This window comes from Camelina sativa, chromosome 6, assembly GCF_000633955.1.
Source record: "Camelina sativa cultivar DH55 chromosome 6, Cs, whole genome shotgun sequence".
Classification (NCBI taxonomy): domain Eukaryota; kingdom Viridiplantae; phylum Streptophyta; class Magnoliopsida; order Brassicales; family Brassicaceae; genus Camelina; species Camelina sativa.
The window spans coordinates 1,102,655-1,119,547 of NC_025690.1; the positions used below are offsets into that span (position 1 = coordinate 1,102,655).

At 34.0% G+C, this 16,893-nt stretch overlaps 5 protein-coding genes across 5 annotated transcripts; 1 reads left to right on the forward strand and 4 right to left on the reverse strand.

The window, feature by feature from the left end:
* Positions 74–1,240, forward strand: LOC109133260 (uncharacterized mitochondrial protein AtMg00810-like). Its single transcript, XM_019246244.1, has one exon. It carries the CDS (start codon positions 74–76, stop codon positions 1,238–1,240), a length of 1,167 nt encoding a protein of 388 aa, XP_019101789.1.
* Positions 2,174–7,797, reverse strand: LOC104793837 (putative F-box protein PP2-B2). The gene is made up of 3 exons (XM_019246591.1): positions 7,439–7,797; positions 2,819–2,940; positions 2,174–2,745 (listed from the first exon to the last, which is right to left on the reverse strand). The coding sequence occupies exons 2-3, from the start codon at positions 2,899–2,901 to the stop codon at positions 2,352–2,354; spliced, it is 477 nt and encodes a 158-aa protein (XP_019102136.1). The 5' UTR covers positions 2,902–2,940; positions 7,439–7,797; the 3' UTR covers positions 2,174–2,351.
* LOC104790010 (putative F-box protein PP2-B6) lies at positions 8,428–10,361 on the reverse strand. The gene is made up of 3 exons (XM_010515699.1): positions 9,985–10,361; positions 9,341–9,459; positions 8,428–8,993 (listed from the first exon to the last, which is right to left on the reverse strand). The coding sequence occupies exons 1-3, from the start codon at positions 10,339–10,341 to the stop codon at positions 8,564–8,566; spliced, it is 906 nt and encodes a 301-aa protein (XP_010514001.1). The 5' UTR covers positions 10,342–10,361; the 3' UTR covers positions 8,428–8,563.
* LOC104790011 (F-box protein PP2-B10-like) lies at positions 10,947–12,274 on the reverse strand. The gene is made up of 3 exons (XM_010515700.2): positions 11,954–12,274; positions 11,624–11,745; positions 10,947–11,532 (listed from the first exon to the last, which is right to left on the reverse strand). The coding sequence occupies exons 1-3, from the start codon at positions 12,233–12,235 to the stop codon at positions 11,088–11,090; spliced, it is 849 nt and encodes a 282-aa protein (XP_010514002.1). The 5' UTR covers positions 12,236–12,274; the 3' UTR covers positions 10,947–11,087.
* On the reverse strand, positions 15,238–16,598 carry LOC104793838 (F-box protein PP2-B5-like). Its single transcript, XM_010520261.1, has 3 exons — positions 16,254–16,598; positions 15,850–15,968; positions 15,238–15,664 (listed from the first exon to the last, which is right to left on the reverse strand). Exons 1-3 carry the CDS (start codon positions 16,596–16,598, stop codon positions 15,238–15,240), a joined length of 891 nt encoding a protein of 296 aa, XP_010518563.1.

Sequence of the window (16,893 nt, forward strand, 5' to 3'; positions counted from 1 at the left end):
ATTGAGTCCTTCGTATCAGTCTTTTGTTCTTTCATGCTCAATTGAATCAGAACCACAAAATTTTAAGCAAGCTATGGCTCATCCTCATTTTCCCAAGGCAATGGATGTGGAGATTGTTGCCCTTGAATTGCTTGGTACTTGGAGTGTTGTATCTTTACCCCCTGGTAAGACAATGATAGGGTGTAAATGGGTCTATACTATCAAATATAACCCAAATGGATCTATTGACCGTTATAAAGCTCGCCTCGTAGCTAAAGGGTATACTCAGATGGAGGTGATCAATTATATTGATACCTTCTCTCCCGTAGCTAAACTAGCAAGTGTGAAACTTGTTTTTGGTTTGGCTGCTATACATGGCTGGACACTTACACAGATGGATGTGACTAACGCTTTTCTTCATGGAAGCTTGGATGAAGAGACCTACATGAGTTTACCTCAAGGCTATACTCCCAAAGGTGGTGCTCCTCTTCCTCCTAATGCGGTTTGTCGGCTCCATAAATCCCTTTATGGTTTAAAGCAGGCTTCTCGCCAGTGGTACCATTGCTTCTCCAGTGTTATTCTCAAATCAGGCTTCACTCAGTGTCCTTGTGATAATACTCTGTTTGTTAGACAACGAGGGACACGGTTTATTGCTCTCTTGGTGTACGTTGATGACATCATGATTGCATCTAACAATGATGTAGATTTACAAGATCTTAAGGCTGTTCTACATGTTGCTTTCAAAATCAAGGATATGGGAGCACCTAAGTTCTTCTTGGGGCTAGAAATTGCCCGTAATAGCTCTGGAATCTCTGTTTGTCAACGCAAATATGCTCTTGATATATTGGCTTCGACTGGCTTGTTGGCTTGCAAGCCTTGTAGTGTGCCGATGAATCATAACGTGCATCTGACAAAGGACATGGGAACTCCTCTTGAACCGGCTCGGACAACATCTTATAGAGAACTCATTGGCCGGTTGCTTTATCTTACCATCACTCGGCCCGATATTACCTTTGCAGTCCACAACCTGAGCCAATTTCTCTCTTGTCCTACGGATACACATCTTCAGGCTGCATATCAGATTTGCCACTATATCAAAGGTAATCCTGGCCAAGGCCTCTTCTATGCTGCTAACTCAGAACCTTTCCTTAATGCTTTTTCTGATGCGGATTGGGGTACTTGTCCTGAGACTAGACGGTCGATATCTGGTTTTTGTGTTTATCTGGGCAAGAGCTTGATTAGTTGGAAATCTAAGAAGTAACAGGTGACTAGTCGTAGTAGTACCGAGTCTGAGTATCGAAGTATGGCTCTCGCCACTTGGGAACTTTTGTGGTTAAATCAGCTACTTACAGACTTGAAGATCACTGATACATCTCCTGCAAAGTTGTTCTGCAATAATAAGCCAACCATACACATTGCGACTAATCCTGTATTTCATGAGAGAACGAAACACATTGAAATAGATTGTCACATAGTTAGAGATCAGATGAAGAATGGCTTCTTGAAGTTGTTCAGTGTTTCCAGTGCGAATCAACATGCTGACATCTTGACAAAGGCTCTTCAGCCTGGACCCTTTTACTCTTTCCTTGGCCGTATGTCTATATCAAGCCTCTTCCATCCTTCACACTGTTCTGTTTCAGCGGATAGATACCTGGTTTAGTATGTTATATAGTTTATGTAGGATTAAGCCTCCTTTCACTTAATCCTACTCTTGTATATAAACGGTGGTAATCACACATTTACAGCTTAATGAGAATTTAATTTTATTCAGTTAGTATCTTCTTCTCCAAAACTTAATATTGATTTAGGAATCAGAGATTGATTCCCCGGCAGAAGAAACTTCTCCCATACGCTATCGGAGTCAACCGCCGGTCCGAAGAATTTTGAGAGGGAAACGGCGACGCAAGCGTCCCGTGGACTTGTAAAAGAGTATATGTGGGAGATGCATTCCTCCGGCAATGCCTCAAATGGCGATGACTTGTACAAAAGCTCTCTTTTACCTTCAACGACGTGATCTTTCTCCATCGCTTGCGTGAGAATTATTTTTCTGACTTGTAAGAACTCGTCTTAACATAATAAAATATGACGATCCCAACTTATATTAAAAAAAATTATTTAATTTTGTTTCTTATTTAACTATAAGAAACCAATATTAAACTATTCAAAGTCAATATAAGCCATAAATATGTGTAGATAAGAAAACAAAACACAAGTTATTTACTGACATTTGTCCATGTGAGAATGATGAGCGTTAGAAACATTACAATCCAAAAACCTTAAAAGATCGAGTTACTGTTAAAACATGTACAACAAAAACAAATTCACCGAAAGCAAATAAACATAAACCGGAATCATCAAAAACAGATAGTACTTTACGGGCTTTTGGCAGGGCGGAATTCGAATCCTTGAGACTTATTCTCAAGAACAGTTGCCGAAATTTCATCACAACTTGCTTCGTTGAAGAATTCACCAAGCTCAGCTTCCATCCACCCATCCTCCCTCTTGTCTGGTTTCATTACATCTTTTTTTTCTCTTTCTTTCCTTCGATCCGAAGGCCCAACAAAGTATATGAATCTTTGAGAAGATTCTTGTCCCACCAACCCAACTTCAACTTCTACCGGCACATCCCCCAATCCAGGACATCCATTCTTTGTCTTGAAAACAATGTAAACCGAGTAACGTTTTCTAGGAGATAAGTAACGAGTACTTATCCTGCTACGGACCTCAAACCAACATACACTGAGGAGCTCTGGTACTCCTTCAAACCTGAGTGCAACATTTTTTCCCATCTTCATCATAAGCGATTGTAATCGATATTTAATGGAAAAAAAGCAGTTACCTAGCTTCAGGAATTGAAATCCATTGCCAAAAACGCTGAGGACTACTAACCCATGTGATCCACATCTCATTTGGCGATAACATGATACACTTTTTCCCACTCGTTTTCTCTAACCAAATGCTCTTTGATTTTCAGAAAAAGGAAAAAAAAAAGTAATTTCAGAAATAAGAATCAGAAATATTAAATGGATGCATGAACTAAAACGTCACAATCTTGATGATATGGAGCACCAACAATTTTATTTTTATCTATTTTTAAAATAAGTGTTACACTTAAATTGAATACACAGTTTCATTTTATTTTTTGTTAGTGATAATTGAGTTCGGTCGTATCCGCATGTTTAATATATACTTAGATATGTGTATGTGTATTAATATGGGTGTATGTTAGATAGTTGCGTTGTTTCTGTTACTAAACGAACGGGTACGACCGTAGCACTCTATATAATTGTGTGTAATGTTGCAAGGCATAATTGTCGAGAATTATTGAGAAGTTTTCCACTTTTTCATTCTCTGTTTTTTTCTCTACCATGCTCTGTATTTGAAGCAAAGGCTTCTGGTATAATACAAGAGCAAAACTTCAATAAGGTATCAGAGCTTTATTGATTCAAGGGCCAGTGGGAAGCACAAAGAGAAGCATAACAAAGCCTGCAAAAAGTTCAACCAAAAACAAAGATCACGGCAACATCATTCAGCAAGTGATTCTTATGTTTGATGGAGAAACGATGATATCGGGTGTGGATTAAGATGAAGAACATCTTAATCACGAGATAAGTGTGGCCAGTGGTGAAGAAAGTGTTCCGAACAAACCGTCGCAATCCTACACGGTCATCCGAAGGGGTGCAATTGAAAAATCAGAGGAAGTGTCCACGGATGAATTCACGACACTGTCAAGCACATGAAAATTATGTTTTGTTCATGGAACTAGGATGCATATGATGGTGCGTTCAGTGCTCGGCCAAAAAGAGAAGATTCTGGCTTTAAACCAGAATATGGCAAAACGTGATGTAGCCGCTGTTGAAAGCAAAACAAGGCTTATTAGTAGAAAGTGGTGTGGAGTCTTTGAGAAAGACGCTCACCGGAGAAGCTACCTGTTTGAAGAAACAGAGTATGGCGAATTAGCAAAAAGTGGTGTTGAGTTTGAAAGAATGACGTCAACATGGAGAAGCTGCTGATGGATGAGCAGAGCTAGACTACTCAGCAAGAAAAGGTTCAAGGGAACACATGAGACGTCAAGGAGAACTGATGGTGATCAAATGAGTCACCAAGCAATAAACGAGGATGCTTACCTCATAGAAAAAAAACGGAGCAGGAGCCGGTTGAAGAGTTAACCGAAGACGACGTGGAGGAGGTTCACGCGTAAGACGTCATGGCGACGTTATGGTGATCAAAGTAAGACACCAAGCACAAGCACAAAAAGAGGATGCTTACTTCGAAGAAAAATGGAGCATTTGCCGGTTTAGAAGATAACCGAAGAAGACGTGAAAACTTTTTCATTTCACGCATGAGACGTCACGGAGACGTGAATCTGATGGTGTTCAAAGGAATACACCAATCAAAAAAAGGAGCTGCTTACCTAAGAGAGAAAAAGGAGAAACAGCCACTTGCAAAAGGGAAAGGGAATATCCAAGTGATGACAAGCCAAGGAGAGAAGATCATCAAAGAGATGTTTCTAGTGCCGGACTTAGCAAGAAATTTTTGAAGAGTTAATCAAAGAAAGATACACCAAGGAAGAAAGGGCGAAAGGAAAGAAGAAGGAAGATTTTCTTTGAGAAAGTTAGTGGAAGAAGGTTGCAAGAGAAATCAAAGAAATCATGACATGATCATGTAGTAGACGTGAAGAAGCTCATGAAGACTCCAAAACTGTTGACAGACAATTAGAGTTAGACCGAAATTCAATTAAGAGGGAGTGTTAATGATAATTGAGTTCGGTTGTATCTGCATGTTTAATATATACTTAGATATGTGTATCTATTCTATTAAAGCTAAAGTACCCATTAAACTCAAATTGGACCATGACTTTGTTTTGGTAGGTTTTTTATTAAAAATAATTAGAGAATTACTTAATTTAATTAAATTAATCTATAGTTTTGATTTATCTAAATGACCATTATACCCTTGGATCGATCACTTAAAACCAACCGGGTCGGGATGTGGATCTTCTCTGACCCGAAAATAGAAGAAAAACATTTGTGGATTTGTTTGTTCTCCAGAATAATAATTTCCGGATCCTGTATATTATTTGATTCAAGAATAGTTAAACACACAACCAAACAGAGGTAGAATCCCTATAAATAAGGAAACTGGTATCAAAGTATTTAATGGCTTTAGAAATATCAAAGATTAACTACTATTATACTTAATCCCTATAATTATTACGAATATTAATAATAATGAGAAATCTTTAATACTTATCAATTGTGATTTTGTTGTTTCCAAAATAATCAATAAATTAAATACGAAATTGTATATAGATGTAAACTTATTTGATTTGCTTTTATATTGTGAGATATTTACGGAAACAACAAATCAACTTAATACAATTAAATAAAAACAAATGATCATTTAGTTTAGATTTTTAATATTTCCTTAACGAAATTATAGTAATTAATTATGATTAGTATAGATGGAAAGAATAAAAAACGCAGAAATTATATATATGTAAAGGTGTAAACTAATTTACAGAAAAGGTGTACTGTATATCCCACATCGACTAAATATTTTAGAATATGGTTGATAATCACTATAAATATATGACTAATATGTTTCGAGTACAAATGAGAAGGAAACTTGATTTATCAGGTATCCAAATGTAACAATTTAATTTGGTTCTATATTTGAGCATATTTAAACTTTTAAAAGAAAACATAAAATAATATATTTATGTTTTTTAAAAAGTTTAAGATATTATAAATATTTAAATTTTATAGAATGTTTAAATTATTATAAATATTTTAACTCCGTCGAAAGTTAAAATATTATAATATATTGAAGGTCTATAAAATATTTAAGTTATATTAATATTTTTCCTCTTAAAAATTTTAAATATATAAAAAGTTTGAGTTAAATCCGTTAAAACATATATTTTTTATCAAACTATAAATTAAATTGGGTTTTTTACAATTTTGCTGAGATTTAATATACAGTAACCTTCTATACAATTTTGCTGAGATTTAATTTATTATTAATTTATGGATAAATTAATAAAATATAGACTTATGAAGAGATTTTTTCATAATTTTGAAAATTTTATATTACAAAATAAGATACTTTGTTAATTATGATTAAAATTTTTATAGAATTTTCTTAATTTATAATCTTGACTATCGTAATAGGATTAATGTTAATAGTTTACTTAATTATCTTGGTGAAAATGATAAATGTTAGAAATTTAGAGTTTAGATGAAATTGTTGGTATTATCTTTAATGGTAATGATGAAGTCGAATAACATATTACGGTGCCTTTAGAACCAATTACATGTAAAAAACAATTACTCCAACTAGGATTCTCCTCAATTTATGGAGGCGATTTGAGAAGACAACATTAAAAGTTTTAATACAATTAAAAAGATTAGAGATGAGCTCCAACTAAAATGCGAATTCAAAAAAATAGACAAACAACAATAAAGTCATATTTCACTAAATTTTCTTTTATATATATATATATATTTAGTTTATATCATTATTAATTTATGATATTGTTGGGACTATATTTTTACATAGGATTTTCAAAAGAAAATATTATCTTATTATTTTATCGAATTGTGTTATTTTTTACACCGGCCCAACTTGGGACCAGAAAAATTTATTAATTTATATCAAATTTTAATTTAAAGAATATTAATTTAAAGAGTATTAATTTATAGAGGTTATACTGTATCAAATATTAATTTCTAAATAATAACCTAAATATACCTAATCTCACTATAAATACAATAGTTTCTTAACCATTAAAATATCTCAGACTAAAATTTAACAAGCAACTTTTCCTTTTTTGACGATAAACCAAAATAAAGAAAAACTCATTTTCTTTCAAAACTAATATCCGATATTGCGGTGTGTCTATCCTTTTACAAAACTATTATTCGATATTGCAGAGTGTCTATTTTCTTTCAAAACTATTATCCAATATTACGGTGTATCTGTTTCCGTGAAAAGCTACATTCTACAAACTACTTATTCTATTAAAATTTCTAATTTACTGTATAACCCCAAATATATAAATAAACACTATATAAACAAAGAAAATAAATCAAAATAAAAAACTATATTACAAAAATACAAATTACAAAAAAAACTCATTAACAAAATATATAATCTCGTGCTGTAACACGGGTATCGACCTAGTGTGTATAAATATGGGTGTATGTTAGATAGTTGCGTTGTTTCTGTTACTAAACGAACGGGTACGACCGTAGCACTCTATATAATTGTGTGTAATGTTGCAAGGCAAAATTGTCGAGAATTATTGAGAAGTTTTCCACTTTTTCATTCTCTGTTTTTTTCTCTACCATGCTCTGTATTTGAAGCGAAGGCTTCTGGTATAATACAAGAGCAAAACTTCAATATTTTTGAGTAATTTGTATAATAGTAAAAAGTCAATTTCTTAAATAAACTTAACCTTTTTGCCATCTTCGATTAGAAGAGGATCGTGGCAGAGAGTGAAGTAGAGTTCCTTCTTTGACAAGGAAACTTGCGATTGAGGAACTAGAGATAAATACTCCGGGGGAAGAAACTTCTCCCAAACACTATCGGATTGAACCGCCGCTTCAAAAGTTTTCGAAACCGAAGCGGCGACACACGCGTCACGTGGACTAGTAAAAGTAATTATGTGCGAGATGCAATCCCCCGGCAAGTCATTGAAATATGACGGCCCGTGAACGATCTCTCCGCGCTATTCGCCGCTAGATTCACTGCCCATCGGCGCGTTTGTCAAATCGTATGCTTGGAGACTTAATAGATCACTCGTGATGTTTTTTTTTTTTTTCCTTTAGCGTAGACTTAATAGGCTTGTGAATTAATGATAAGGAACAGAAACGTTACTCTTGCTGTTCTGCAAAGCGTCCACGTGCCGTTGTGCGGCCATGTTCGCGTTGCATGGTTTTTAGACAATCGAATAGTTCACGCTATATAATTTTTTTATATTGCTTCATATACAAACCAAATTGTAAGCAGTCAAAACAATAATTGAAACATATAAAATCCATAACCCTTTTTCAGGAAAAAAAACATAAAGTCCACTTTGACAAAAAAGAAAAGGATCCACTTTTTTTTTTTTTTTTTTCATGCATATACTTTTCTTATTCGGGCGTAAATAAGAAAGTTACGTGAGACATGTTAAGTTTTTAACTCATTCATCAGAAGCCTCTCACAGTGTTCACTCATCACGTACAAGATCATGCAGATCCTCTCTTCCTCACACAAATAATTGATTCATAAAATAGACGTGTAACTTTTTGATTGGTAACATAAACGTCTTACTATCCTAATTAATTATCTCCAACACAATTTCACTTTATTAGACTTGTTTATATATGAAAATTATTATGAACATATATAGAACCCCCCCCCCCCCCCANCCCCAAAAAAAAGTTTAAAAAAAATTCACAAACATTACAATCCAGTGATCCACAAACTTTAAAATCATGTAAATAAGTCTTTTTTTTTGTCTCTTTCCAAAGGTATCAACCAAAAACATAACCGGCAATCATCAAACATTCTTCCACTTCAGGAAACAGATATCAATTCATCTATTATTCTTTGGCCGGAATTCAATTCCTTGAATGATCACACCACACTTCCAGTTGGGGGAAGTAATGTCTACAATACTCACTTCAATTTCATCAAAACCCGATAATCCTCCTTCATGGAAGAAATCCCCAATCTCTGCCTCCATCCACCCATCTCTCCTCCTTTCTGATTTCATTAGCTCTCTCGTTGGCCACTCTTTGATTATATTCGTAGACTCATCAAAACATATGAATTTTTTTGGTTTTTCTTGTCCCTTAAAACCAACTCCAACTTGTATAGGCAAATCCCGTAAGCCATGACGTCGATACCTTAGCTTGTACACAACGTAAGCTGAGTAGTGTGTTCCCGGAGATAGGATTCGCGTATTCATCCCACCACCCATCTCGAAAGCACATACATTAAGAAGCTCCGGTATTTCTTTAAACCTTCATAACATTTGTTTCTAATCATATATGAGGTGGATAGTCCATTTTATGTTTTTATCAAATTAGAAACATAACTGTAAATGTATAAATATACCTATATACATAGTGGTATGAATGGTATTATATTTAATCAAGACATTTACTTGTGAGATTGTAAGAGCTTAAAATGACAGCAGCCTCATTAGTACCTAAATGACTACACCACTGTGATTTTGTATTCCTAAATTATATTAGTATCGTTATGAAATTTATTTGTTATACTGCCTTTAATGAGTAAATGCAATGTTACTAACTGAACGTAATCAAAATGAATCATTACAATCAAATTCAAGGAAACAAGGAGTTACCTAGATTCACGAATTGAAATCCATTGCCAATACTCAGGACTTTTCCCCCAAGTGATCCACAGTTCCTTTGCAGATAACATCACACACTTCTTACCACTCACTTTTTCTAACCAAAAGCTCTTAGTTTTTGGAATAATGCATGAATTAATTAGAACTGAATTCCAACATTGCATATTAAATATATGTATATATATATATATATATATATATATATATATAAAAGATGAAATCTAAAATATTAAATTTGGATTTATCATAGGCTTCCAACTCAAAACTAATCGATAACAAGTGAATTGGTCTAACTTTTTATACATTATTTAATAATTTCTTCAACTACCATGTAAGACTTTATTTCATTAATATAAAATAATTGGTTTTCCATTTTATATTAGTTAAATGTTTTAAAAAAAAGTTTTTCACAAGAGTAAGCATATTAATATGTCTACTATACTCCTATTTACTCATGGATATTTTAAAAACAAATACTGTATCTAGACAAATCAGATGAAACAAATTCTTGTTGCCATTATTCTCTATTAAAAGTTGACAATTTCTCTATTCATAAATTGCAATTCGAAGGTGAGAGACATATACATGATATCAGGATCCTTCAAACATATAAACTAAAGGATATATAAATATACCTTTTTGCCATCTTCAATAAGAAAATGATCGCAAAGAGCGAAATAGAGCTCTTTCTTAAATGAGAAAACTCGCGATGGAGGAGGAACCAAAGATTCATAATCCTCCGGAAGAAACTTCTCCCATACAATCTCGGACTTGACCGCGGATTCAAATGTTTTTGAAACGGAAGCAGAGATGCACGCGTCCCTTGGACTTGTAAAAGAGATTATGTTGGAGATGCAATCTTCTGGCAAGACATCGAAAAGTGATAATGACCCCGGAACGATCACTCCTCCCCCGTGCTTTTGCCCTACCGATGAAGAACCGGGAACATCTCCACCTTTGCCTCTTGAGTCAACGCCGTGTTTTTGTCCCATTTTTGCTTCTATCTTGTATAATGTTTCTTCGTCTGGAAGCTAGAGATTATAAAGAATCGTCAAAAGTCATCTCCTGCTGCTAATATTCATAAAGAAAGACTCGTTTGAAGTCTTCGTCCACAGTTATATATTTATGGAACTGCCCTTCCTCACCTACCTCCACAGAACGTATATATAATGGAGATTGGAGAAGTTCTAGTATATCGAGTGCAACATATTTTTTCTTTGGTGTGATCGAGTGCAACATATTTTTGTAATCAACTAGTACGTAATAATACCATTATACCTTTTCTATTTTAATTAAATTTTGGTATTATATTGTCTTCAAAGTTGTGTGGCTTGTAACGCCACTTATCATTCCTTAGAACTCTGTTTTTCCTCATCAAATTTGTTCACGTGAGAGAGAACATTAGAACCAAAAACCCAAATTTCAAAAACATCGCACTCCATTCTATGTTGCAAGATTTTCTCCAACGACCAAGATATACGACAAAGATTTTAACTTACTTAAACGTTAGACTCGTACCAAAACGCCAAAATTACCAAGTGTTTCTTCTCTCCACTGAAGGAAAGTGGTTTACACATATACCAACATGGCAGCATCCTCACAGTAAGAGCTTAGCTTATTATTAGCAAACTTGTTATTTATTGTATAAACACAACTTAATACAAATATACCAATTTGTTCACTCCATCGCATAATCAACTCATGACACAATAATACAAATACATGAGCCATCGATCAATTACTGGATATTCGCAGGACGGATTTCAATACCCTGGATGATCAAGCCATACTTCCCATCGAGACGCGAAGTCTCCAAAACACCCATCTCAATGTCATCACTATTCACCAACCCACCTTCATTGAAGAATTCTCCAAGCTCAATCTCCATCCACCCGTCATTTCTCTCCTCAGGTTTCACAAGGTGCCTCATCCCTCTCTCTCCCCTTGGAAACCTTGCATCGACATCATCATCATAATCAAAGCATATATCTCTCCTAGAAGGTTCCTGTCCCACTATCCCAACCACAGCTTTTATGGCCTTATTCGTAAACCCATAAAATTCATCCCCTTTCTTGAACACAATGTAAGCCGAGTAACGAGTTCTTGGAGACAGAACACCACTGTTCGCTCTCCCACGAAAATCGAACCAACATACAAAGACAAGCTCCGCTACTTTTTCAAACCTACATTAATACATACATAACATCATTTGATTGAGAGGCAAAACAAAACCATATCCATATGTAAAGTAATAATGAAAAAGGGTACGGGTACCTAGATTCAGGAAATGGAATCCATTGCCAATAGCGAGGATCATCTCCCCATGCTATTGAGAAATCATTCAGCGGAGATAACATGATACACCTCTTCCCACTCGATTTCTCTAACCATATGCTCTTTTATTTCTGAAAAAAAAAAAAAACCACAAATAACTAAGAAATTATTCAATAGAAGCATTCATTGCATTATTCTCAAATCGTAATTGCTAAGTTAGGGTTTTGTTTTGTAGCCATACTTCCGTAGCAGAACGAGTTAAAAAATCTTACAAATGTCATGATTACTCTCAAATCCTATAAACAACGTGACTGATATAAACATAAATACCTTTTTGCCATCGTCGATGAGAAGAGGATCGTTACAGAGAGAGAAGTAGAATTTCTTTTTCGATGAGAAAACTCGCGATGGAGGAATCAGAGATTCGTACTCCGCCGGAATAAACTTCTCCCATATGATATCTGACTTTGCCGCCGATTCGAAGGTTTTCGAGACCGTAGCAGCGACGCAGGCATCGCGTGGATTTGTGAAAGAGATTATGTTGGAAATGCAGTCCTCCGGAAAGTAATCGAACGGAGACGACGACTTGGAAACGATATCTCCTCCGATCATCGCTGTGTCTTCGTTCGTAAGTGATTTAACAGAGACGTGCACAAGACTCTGACTCTTGACTCTTCTTAAGCGAATAGTGGTTCTACGAATTGACGAAAGTACCCCCTTTCAGCTAATAATGCGCGTGTCTCTTTCACGCTTCTTTGTCGGTGTCTTCTAAGGATTGGTGTCCTATTGTTTTTGGTTCCCAAATTTAATATTATTATTTAGAAAGTTTATCATTTTTAGTATGAATATGGATGTCTATTTGTGTTTGGTCCCCCGAATAAAATAATAATATTTTGAAAATTTAAATATTTAAAAATTACAAAGTTACAAAAAGTTGAAAAACAAAAACATACAATTAAGACATTAAAAATAGAAAACATAAAACATACAAACATCAAAAATAAAAACAAACATTTTATTCAATTCATAGAAATTTTAAAATTAATTTTCATTATCCGGAAGATGTCCAAAGTTAGTCTAAATATGCTCAATCAAATCATGTTTTAGTTGGTCATGGGCTTGTTTATCCCGAAGTCTTATTTGACGAACAATGGCTTGTGCATGCGAAACCGTCGCCGAAATAAATATTCTGGAAATGTTGGAGAGTCACTAAAATAATCATTCCAAAGATTATTGTGGCCTTCTTCCCGGTTTCTCGGGATAAAAATCTTTTTTTTTGGCTCCTCTGGTTTCGATATAATATGCGAATTTTCATAATAATCATCAAAATTATCACCATCATCTCCTTCGTAGTGATAATGAGCATCATCTCCTTGGTAGTGATAATGGTTTGAAGATGATCCCATTTCAAATATAAAAAAATTTATAAAGAGTCAACTTGTATTGAAGAGAAAGAGAGATTTTGTATTGAGGAGAAAGAGAGATCTTGTATTGAGGAGAAAGGAAGAAATAACTTGTACTGAGAAAAGAAAGAGAGCTCGTGTGAATGTTTTGTTGCTTTGATATTGTTTGGTGTTCCATTTTATGGTCGCATATATATAATGAAAGACTAGTGACATTGCAATGTGTAACCCGTGACATTACAAATATCTTGCATTATGGTCTTTACAAATAACCCGTGACATTGCAATGTGTAACCCGTGACATTACACCGCCGAACAAGCTTCGGGAGACACAGAAGATCGTTTTCGGCTTCAAATCGGCGGAAAAGAGGAAGAAAGACACGATGGAATTTGTCGCCGTCGAGATAGAAGCGAGAATTCGATAACTTTCTCTCGAGAAAGTATCATATGTTAACCCTACCCAAAATCTTCTCCCAATCACCACCTTCCACGTGTTTAAGTATACGGACGAAAAACGTTGTGTTTAAAGAGTCGATCCTTAAATATTGGGCCCTTTTTGATTTAATTTCAATCAACAAAATCCGGGGGACGGCCCAAAACTACGTCGTTGCCCATGCTCTAAGATGGGCCGCGAGAAGCCCAAAGTTCTAAGGTTTTTGGGATCAACTAGTGAAAAGTGAGGTGGACATCTTTAATCTCTCAACAAGTTGAAAGATTCAGCAAAATGTAGGATCAGTTACTAATTAAAGAAACCAAATCCTTTAATACAAAGTTGAAATTTATGGGGCAAGCGTTCTTATGGGAAATAACACCAAGTGAAACTTATGGGACAATCGTTTTTGAGATTCATACATACTCCCTTGTATCACAATAGATGATGTTTTAGGATTTTCACATAAATTAAAAAATTTTTTTAATCTTCAGCTATAAATGCATTTTTTATTTATAATAACATATTTTTATAATTATTAACCAATAGTAATTCATCAAACTTTTAAATTTTCATTTATTGATTCTTGAAATTCACAATTTCTTAGCATTAATTGATTAAAGTATACAAAAAATCAATCTTTGTGATACAAGAAAAAATCATAAAAAAACATTCTTTATGATATAGAGGGAGTACTAGATTTTAATCGGCCGTACACCGCATGCATATAATTTTTTATTATTATTTATATTTTATGTTGTATTTTTTTATTAAATATTGGATGTTTTGTCAATACATGAATAACTAAATTTTCAGGCTGTTTGTACGATTAAATTTTTATATTAATTTTTAACCCGTAATATATTTCATGACCATTTGTTTGTTATATTTAGTTTGTTTTGTTTTGTGTTTGAAATTCTATTTTGATATTTAATTATTACAACAAAAAATAAGGGATCTAAATACATAATAAGTCATTTATACGATATGATTAAGTCATATTGTTCCTAATGATTTAATTATTTTACACAATCTTAGTTAAATCAACTTGAATTTATATGTCAAATATTTTATAATAATAGTGTTGAAAAATAATAAAATGAGAATTTTACCCGTATTAGCAAAAATTTAATAATATTTTATTAATTTCAACATGTTCTCTTTATAATCATATACTATATAATATGATTATATAGTATTTTAAACTTTTTTAATTTTACATATTCGTAATATTTTAAAATTTTATTAATTATTTTATATATTAATTATAATATTCAATAAATGTGAATCGAAGTTGTTATTACCTTAGTGAAAGATGTAAGGTGGACACATGAATAGTATGTCTACAAGATCACAGTCTATGGAACTATCCTTCTTCGCACATTTTTGTCTAACACCAACCATGAGAGACCAAATAAAATCAAGTCTGGTAAGGACTATAGGATTAGGATCTTTAAGTAGTTAAGTACTTCCATTATTTATCTCATTTATAGTTCGTTTGTATATACTGTTATAGATATTTAAATGTTACATTTAAGACTATGCCTTTTTTTTTTTTGGTTAAACAAATTTAGAAGGTGAATTATACTCATCAAGATTAATAAAACGAGCCTTTTAGATGATACCTAATCAATAACCAATTGTAGAACCTACACAAAAGAAATTAATGCTTCGCAATTTCTAGGACCCAAATCACAATTTTAGCAATCCACATACTTTGAATCATGTCACAATTTTTTTTTTTTTTTCCAAAAGCTTAACCGGAAATTGTAAAACCCGATTTACTGACTAGTATCCTTTGGCCGGAATTCAATGCCTTCAATAATCACACCTTTTTTCGTACGAAGGCGGCGAGTAACGTCTACAATACTCACCTCAATTAGATCATCGAAACCCATAAATCCTCCTTCATTGAAGAAATCCCCAATCTTTACCTCCACCCACCCATCTTTCCTCTTTTTTGAATACTCTATATTCCTTCCTGGCCACTTTTTTACTGTATCCAAATATATGGATGTCTTAGGCATTAAATATCCCTGAAATCCAACTCCAACTTGTATGGGACAATTTTGAAAGCCATAACAATGAGATGTTTTTGTGTACACAATGTAAGTTGAATAATGAGTTCCTGGGGATATGTTTCTAGTATTCAAGGCACCACGTATGTTGAAAGTATCTATATCAAGAAGTTCTGGTACTTTTTCAAACCTGCATAACACAACGCATATGTGTAACATTTTTCCCAATACAGTTAGCTTCTTAATTAATCTTTGCATAAGGGATAGGAACTTTATGGTGATTTAGTCAAATCCTATATTTATGTAATGTAAAGCCAGTATATTCTTCCATCTTGCAAAAGGAGTTAAAATAAGTCATTAAGAAAAAGGAGTTACCTAGACTCAGGAACTGAAATCCATTTCCAATGTCGAGGATTTGTTGCCCCTCGGATCAATAGTTTCCTTGCAGATAACATTACACACTTCTTCCCACTCGCTTTATCTAACCTGAAACTCTATATATTTTAGGGAGAGAACAAAAAAACTAAAAAAAGTAAGAACCATTGAATCATGCATGAATTAGAACTTAATCACACATTGCAAAAAGAAAAAAAAAATAGGGCCAATCCACTAGTTTTGGGAGAATATGAAGGAATATTTGAGCATAACATGAGTTTATTCAAATCCCTGTTGCTATATATAATTCTCTAACAAATTCCATTCATAAATTGAATTAGAAGGTGACACATGATTAGTATCAAAAAGTGTAAAAACTGCGAGATATATAATAGATATTATACCATTCTGCCATTGTGGTTTGGAAAAGGATCGCAAAGAGCGAAATAGAGCTCCTTCTTGGATGAGAAAACTCGCGATTTTGGAATCTGAGATACATAATCCGGCGAAGGTAGAAACTTCTCCCATACGCTATCGGAATCGAACTGCAATCCGAAGCTTTTGGAAACCAAAGCAGCGAGGAATGTGTCCCGTGGAGTAGTTGTGAAAGAGCTTATGATAGATAAGCAATCGTCGGGTAAGTCATCGAAAGACGGCGAAGAACCATTGATAAATTCGGTAATAATCTCCCAACAACCACAAAACTCTCCGCCTTTGCCTCTTGCGTCAACGCCGTGTTTTTGGCCCATCGATAGCTTTCTTGATCTGCAAGTTGTAACTTTCAAGAAATAGTCTCTGCCGCTAAAATATTCAAAAAGAAAGACTCGTTTCAAGTCGTCCATATGTGTGTATACGAAACTACCCTTCTTTGCATCAACGTACGTGCACGTTCTTTTTGTCTGTATGATGTCGGTTTTGGTATGTTTTTGGAAATATTCGTACAAACAAACCATATAATAAAATCAAGTCATGTAAAGATGATTAGGAATATATTACTATATTAGGATCTCACATTGGTTAATTAATTATCTTAGTAAAGTTTGA

Bases quoted from the DNA above. Each gene is read 5' to 3' on its own strand.
- LOC104790011 (XM_010515700.2), bottom strand. From the start codon at position 12,235: ATGATCGGAGGAGATATCGTTTCCAAGTCGTCGTCTCCGTTCGATTAC. The intron at 11,746-11,953 runs GTATTTATGTTT...CAGAAATAAAAG, and splicing joins TCATCGACGATGGCAAAAAG to AGCATATGGTTAGAGAAATC. The intron at 11,533-11,623 runs GTACCCGTACCC...GTATTAATGTAG, and splicing joins ATTCCATTTCCTGAATCTAG to GTTTGAAAAAGTAGCGGAGC.
- LOC104793837 (XM_019246591.1), bottom strand. From the start codon at position 2,901: ATGTTATCGCCAAATGAGATGTGGATCACATGGGTTAGTAGTCCTCAG. The intron at 2,746-2,818 runs GTAACTGCTTTT...TGTTGCACTCAG, and splicing joins ATTTCAATTCCTGAAGCTAG to GTTTGAAGGAGTACCAGAGC.
- LOC104793838 (XM_010520261.1), bottom strand. From the start codon at position 16,598: ATGGGCCAAAAACACGGCGTTGACGCAAGAGGCAAAGGCGGAGAGTTT. The intron at 15,969-16,253 runs GTATAATATCTA...TAAAATATATAG, and splicing joins CAAACCACAATGGCAGAATG to AGTTTCAGGTTAGATAAAGC. The intron at 15,665-15,849 runs GTAACTCCTTTT...TGTGTTATGCAG, and splicing joins ATTTCAGTTCCTGAGTCTAG to GTTTGAAAAAGTACCAGAAC.
- LOC104790010 (XM_010515699.1), bottom strand. From the start codon at position 10,341: ATGGGACAAAAACACGGCGTTGACTCAAGAGGCAAAGGTGGAGATGTT. The intron at 9,460-9,984 runs GTATATTTATAT...CCAAAAACTAAG, and splicing joins TTATTGAAGATGGCAAAAAG to AGCTTTTGGTTAGAAAAAGT. The intron at 8,994-9,340 runs GTAACTCCTTGT...AATGTTATGAAG, and splicing joins ATTTCAATTCGTGAATCTAG to GTTTAAAGAAATACCGGAGC.
- LOC109133260 (XM_019246244.1), top strand. From the start codon at position 74: ATGGCTCATCCTCATTTTCCCAAGGCAATGGATGTGGAGATTGTTGCC.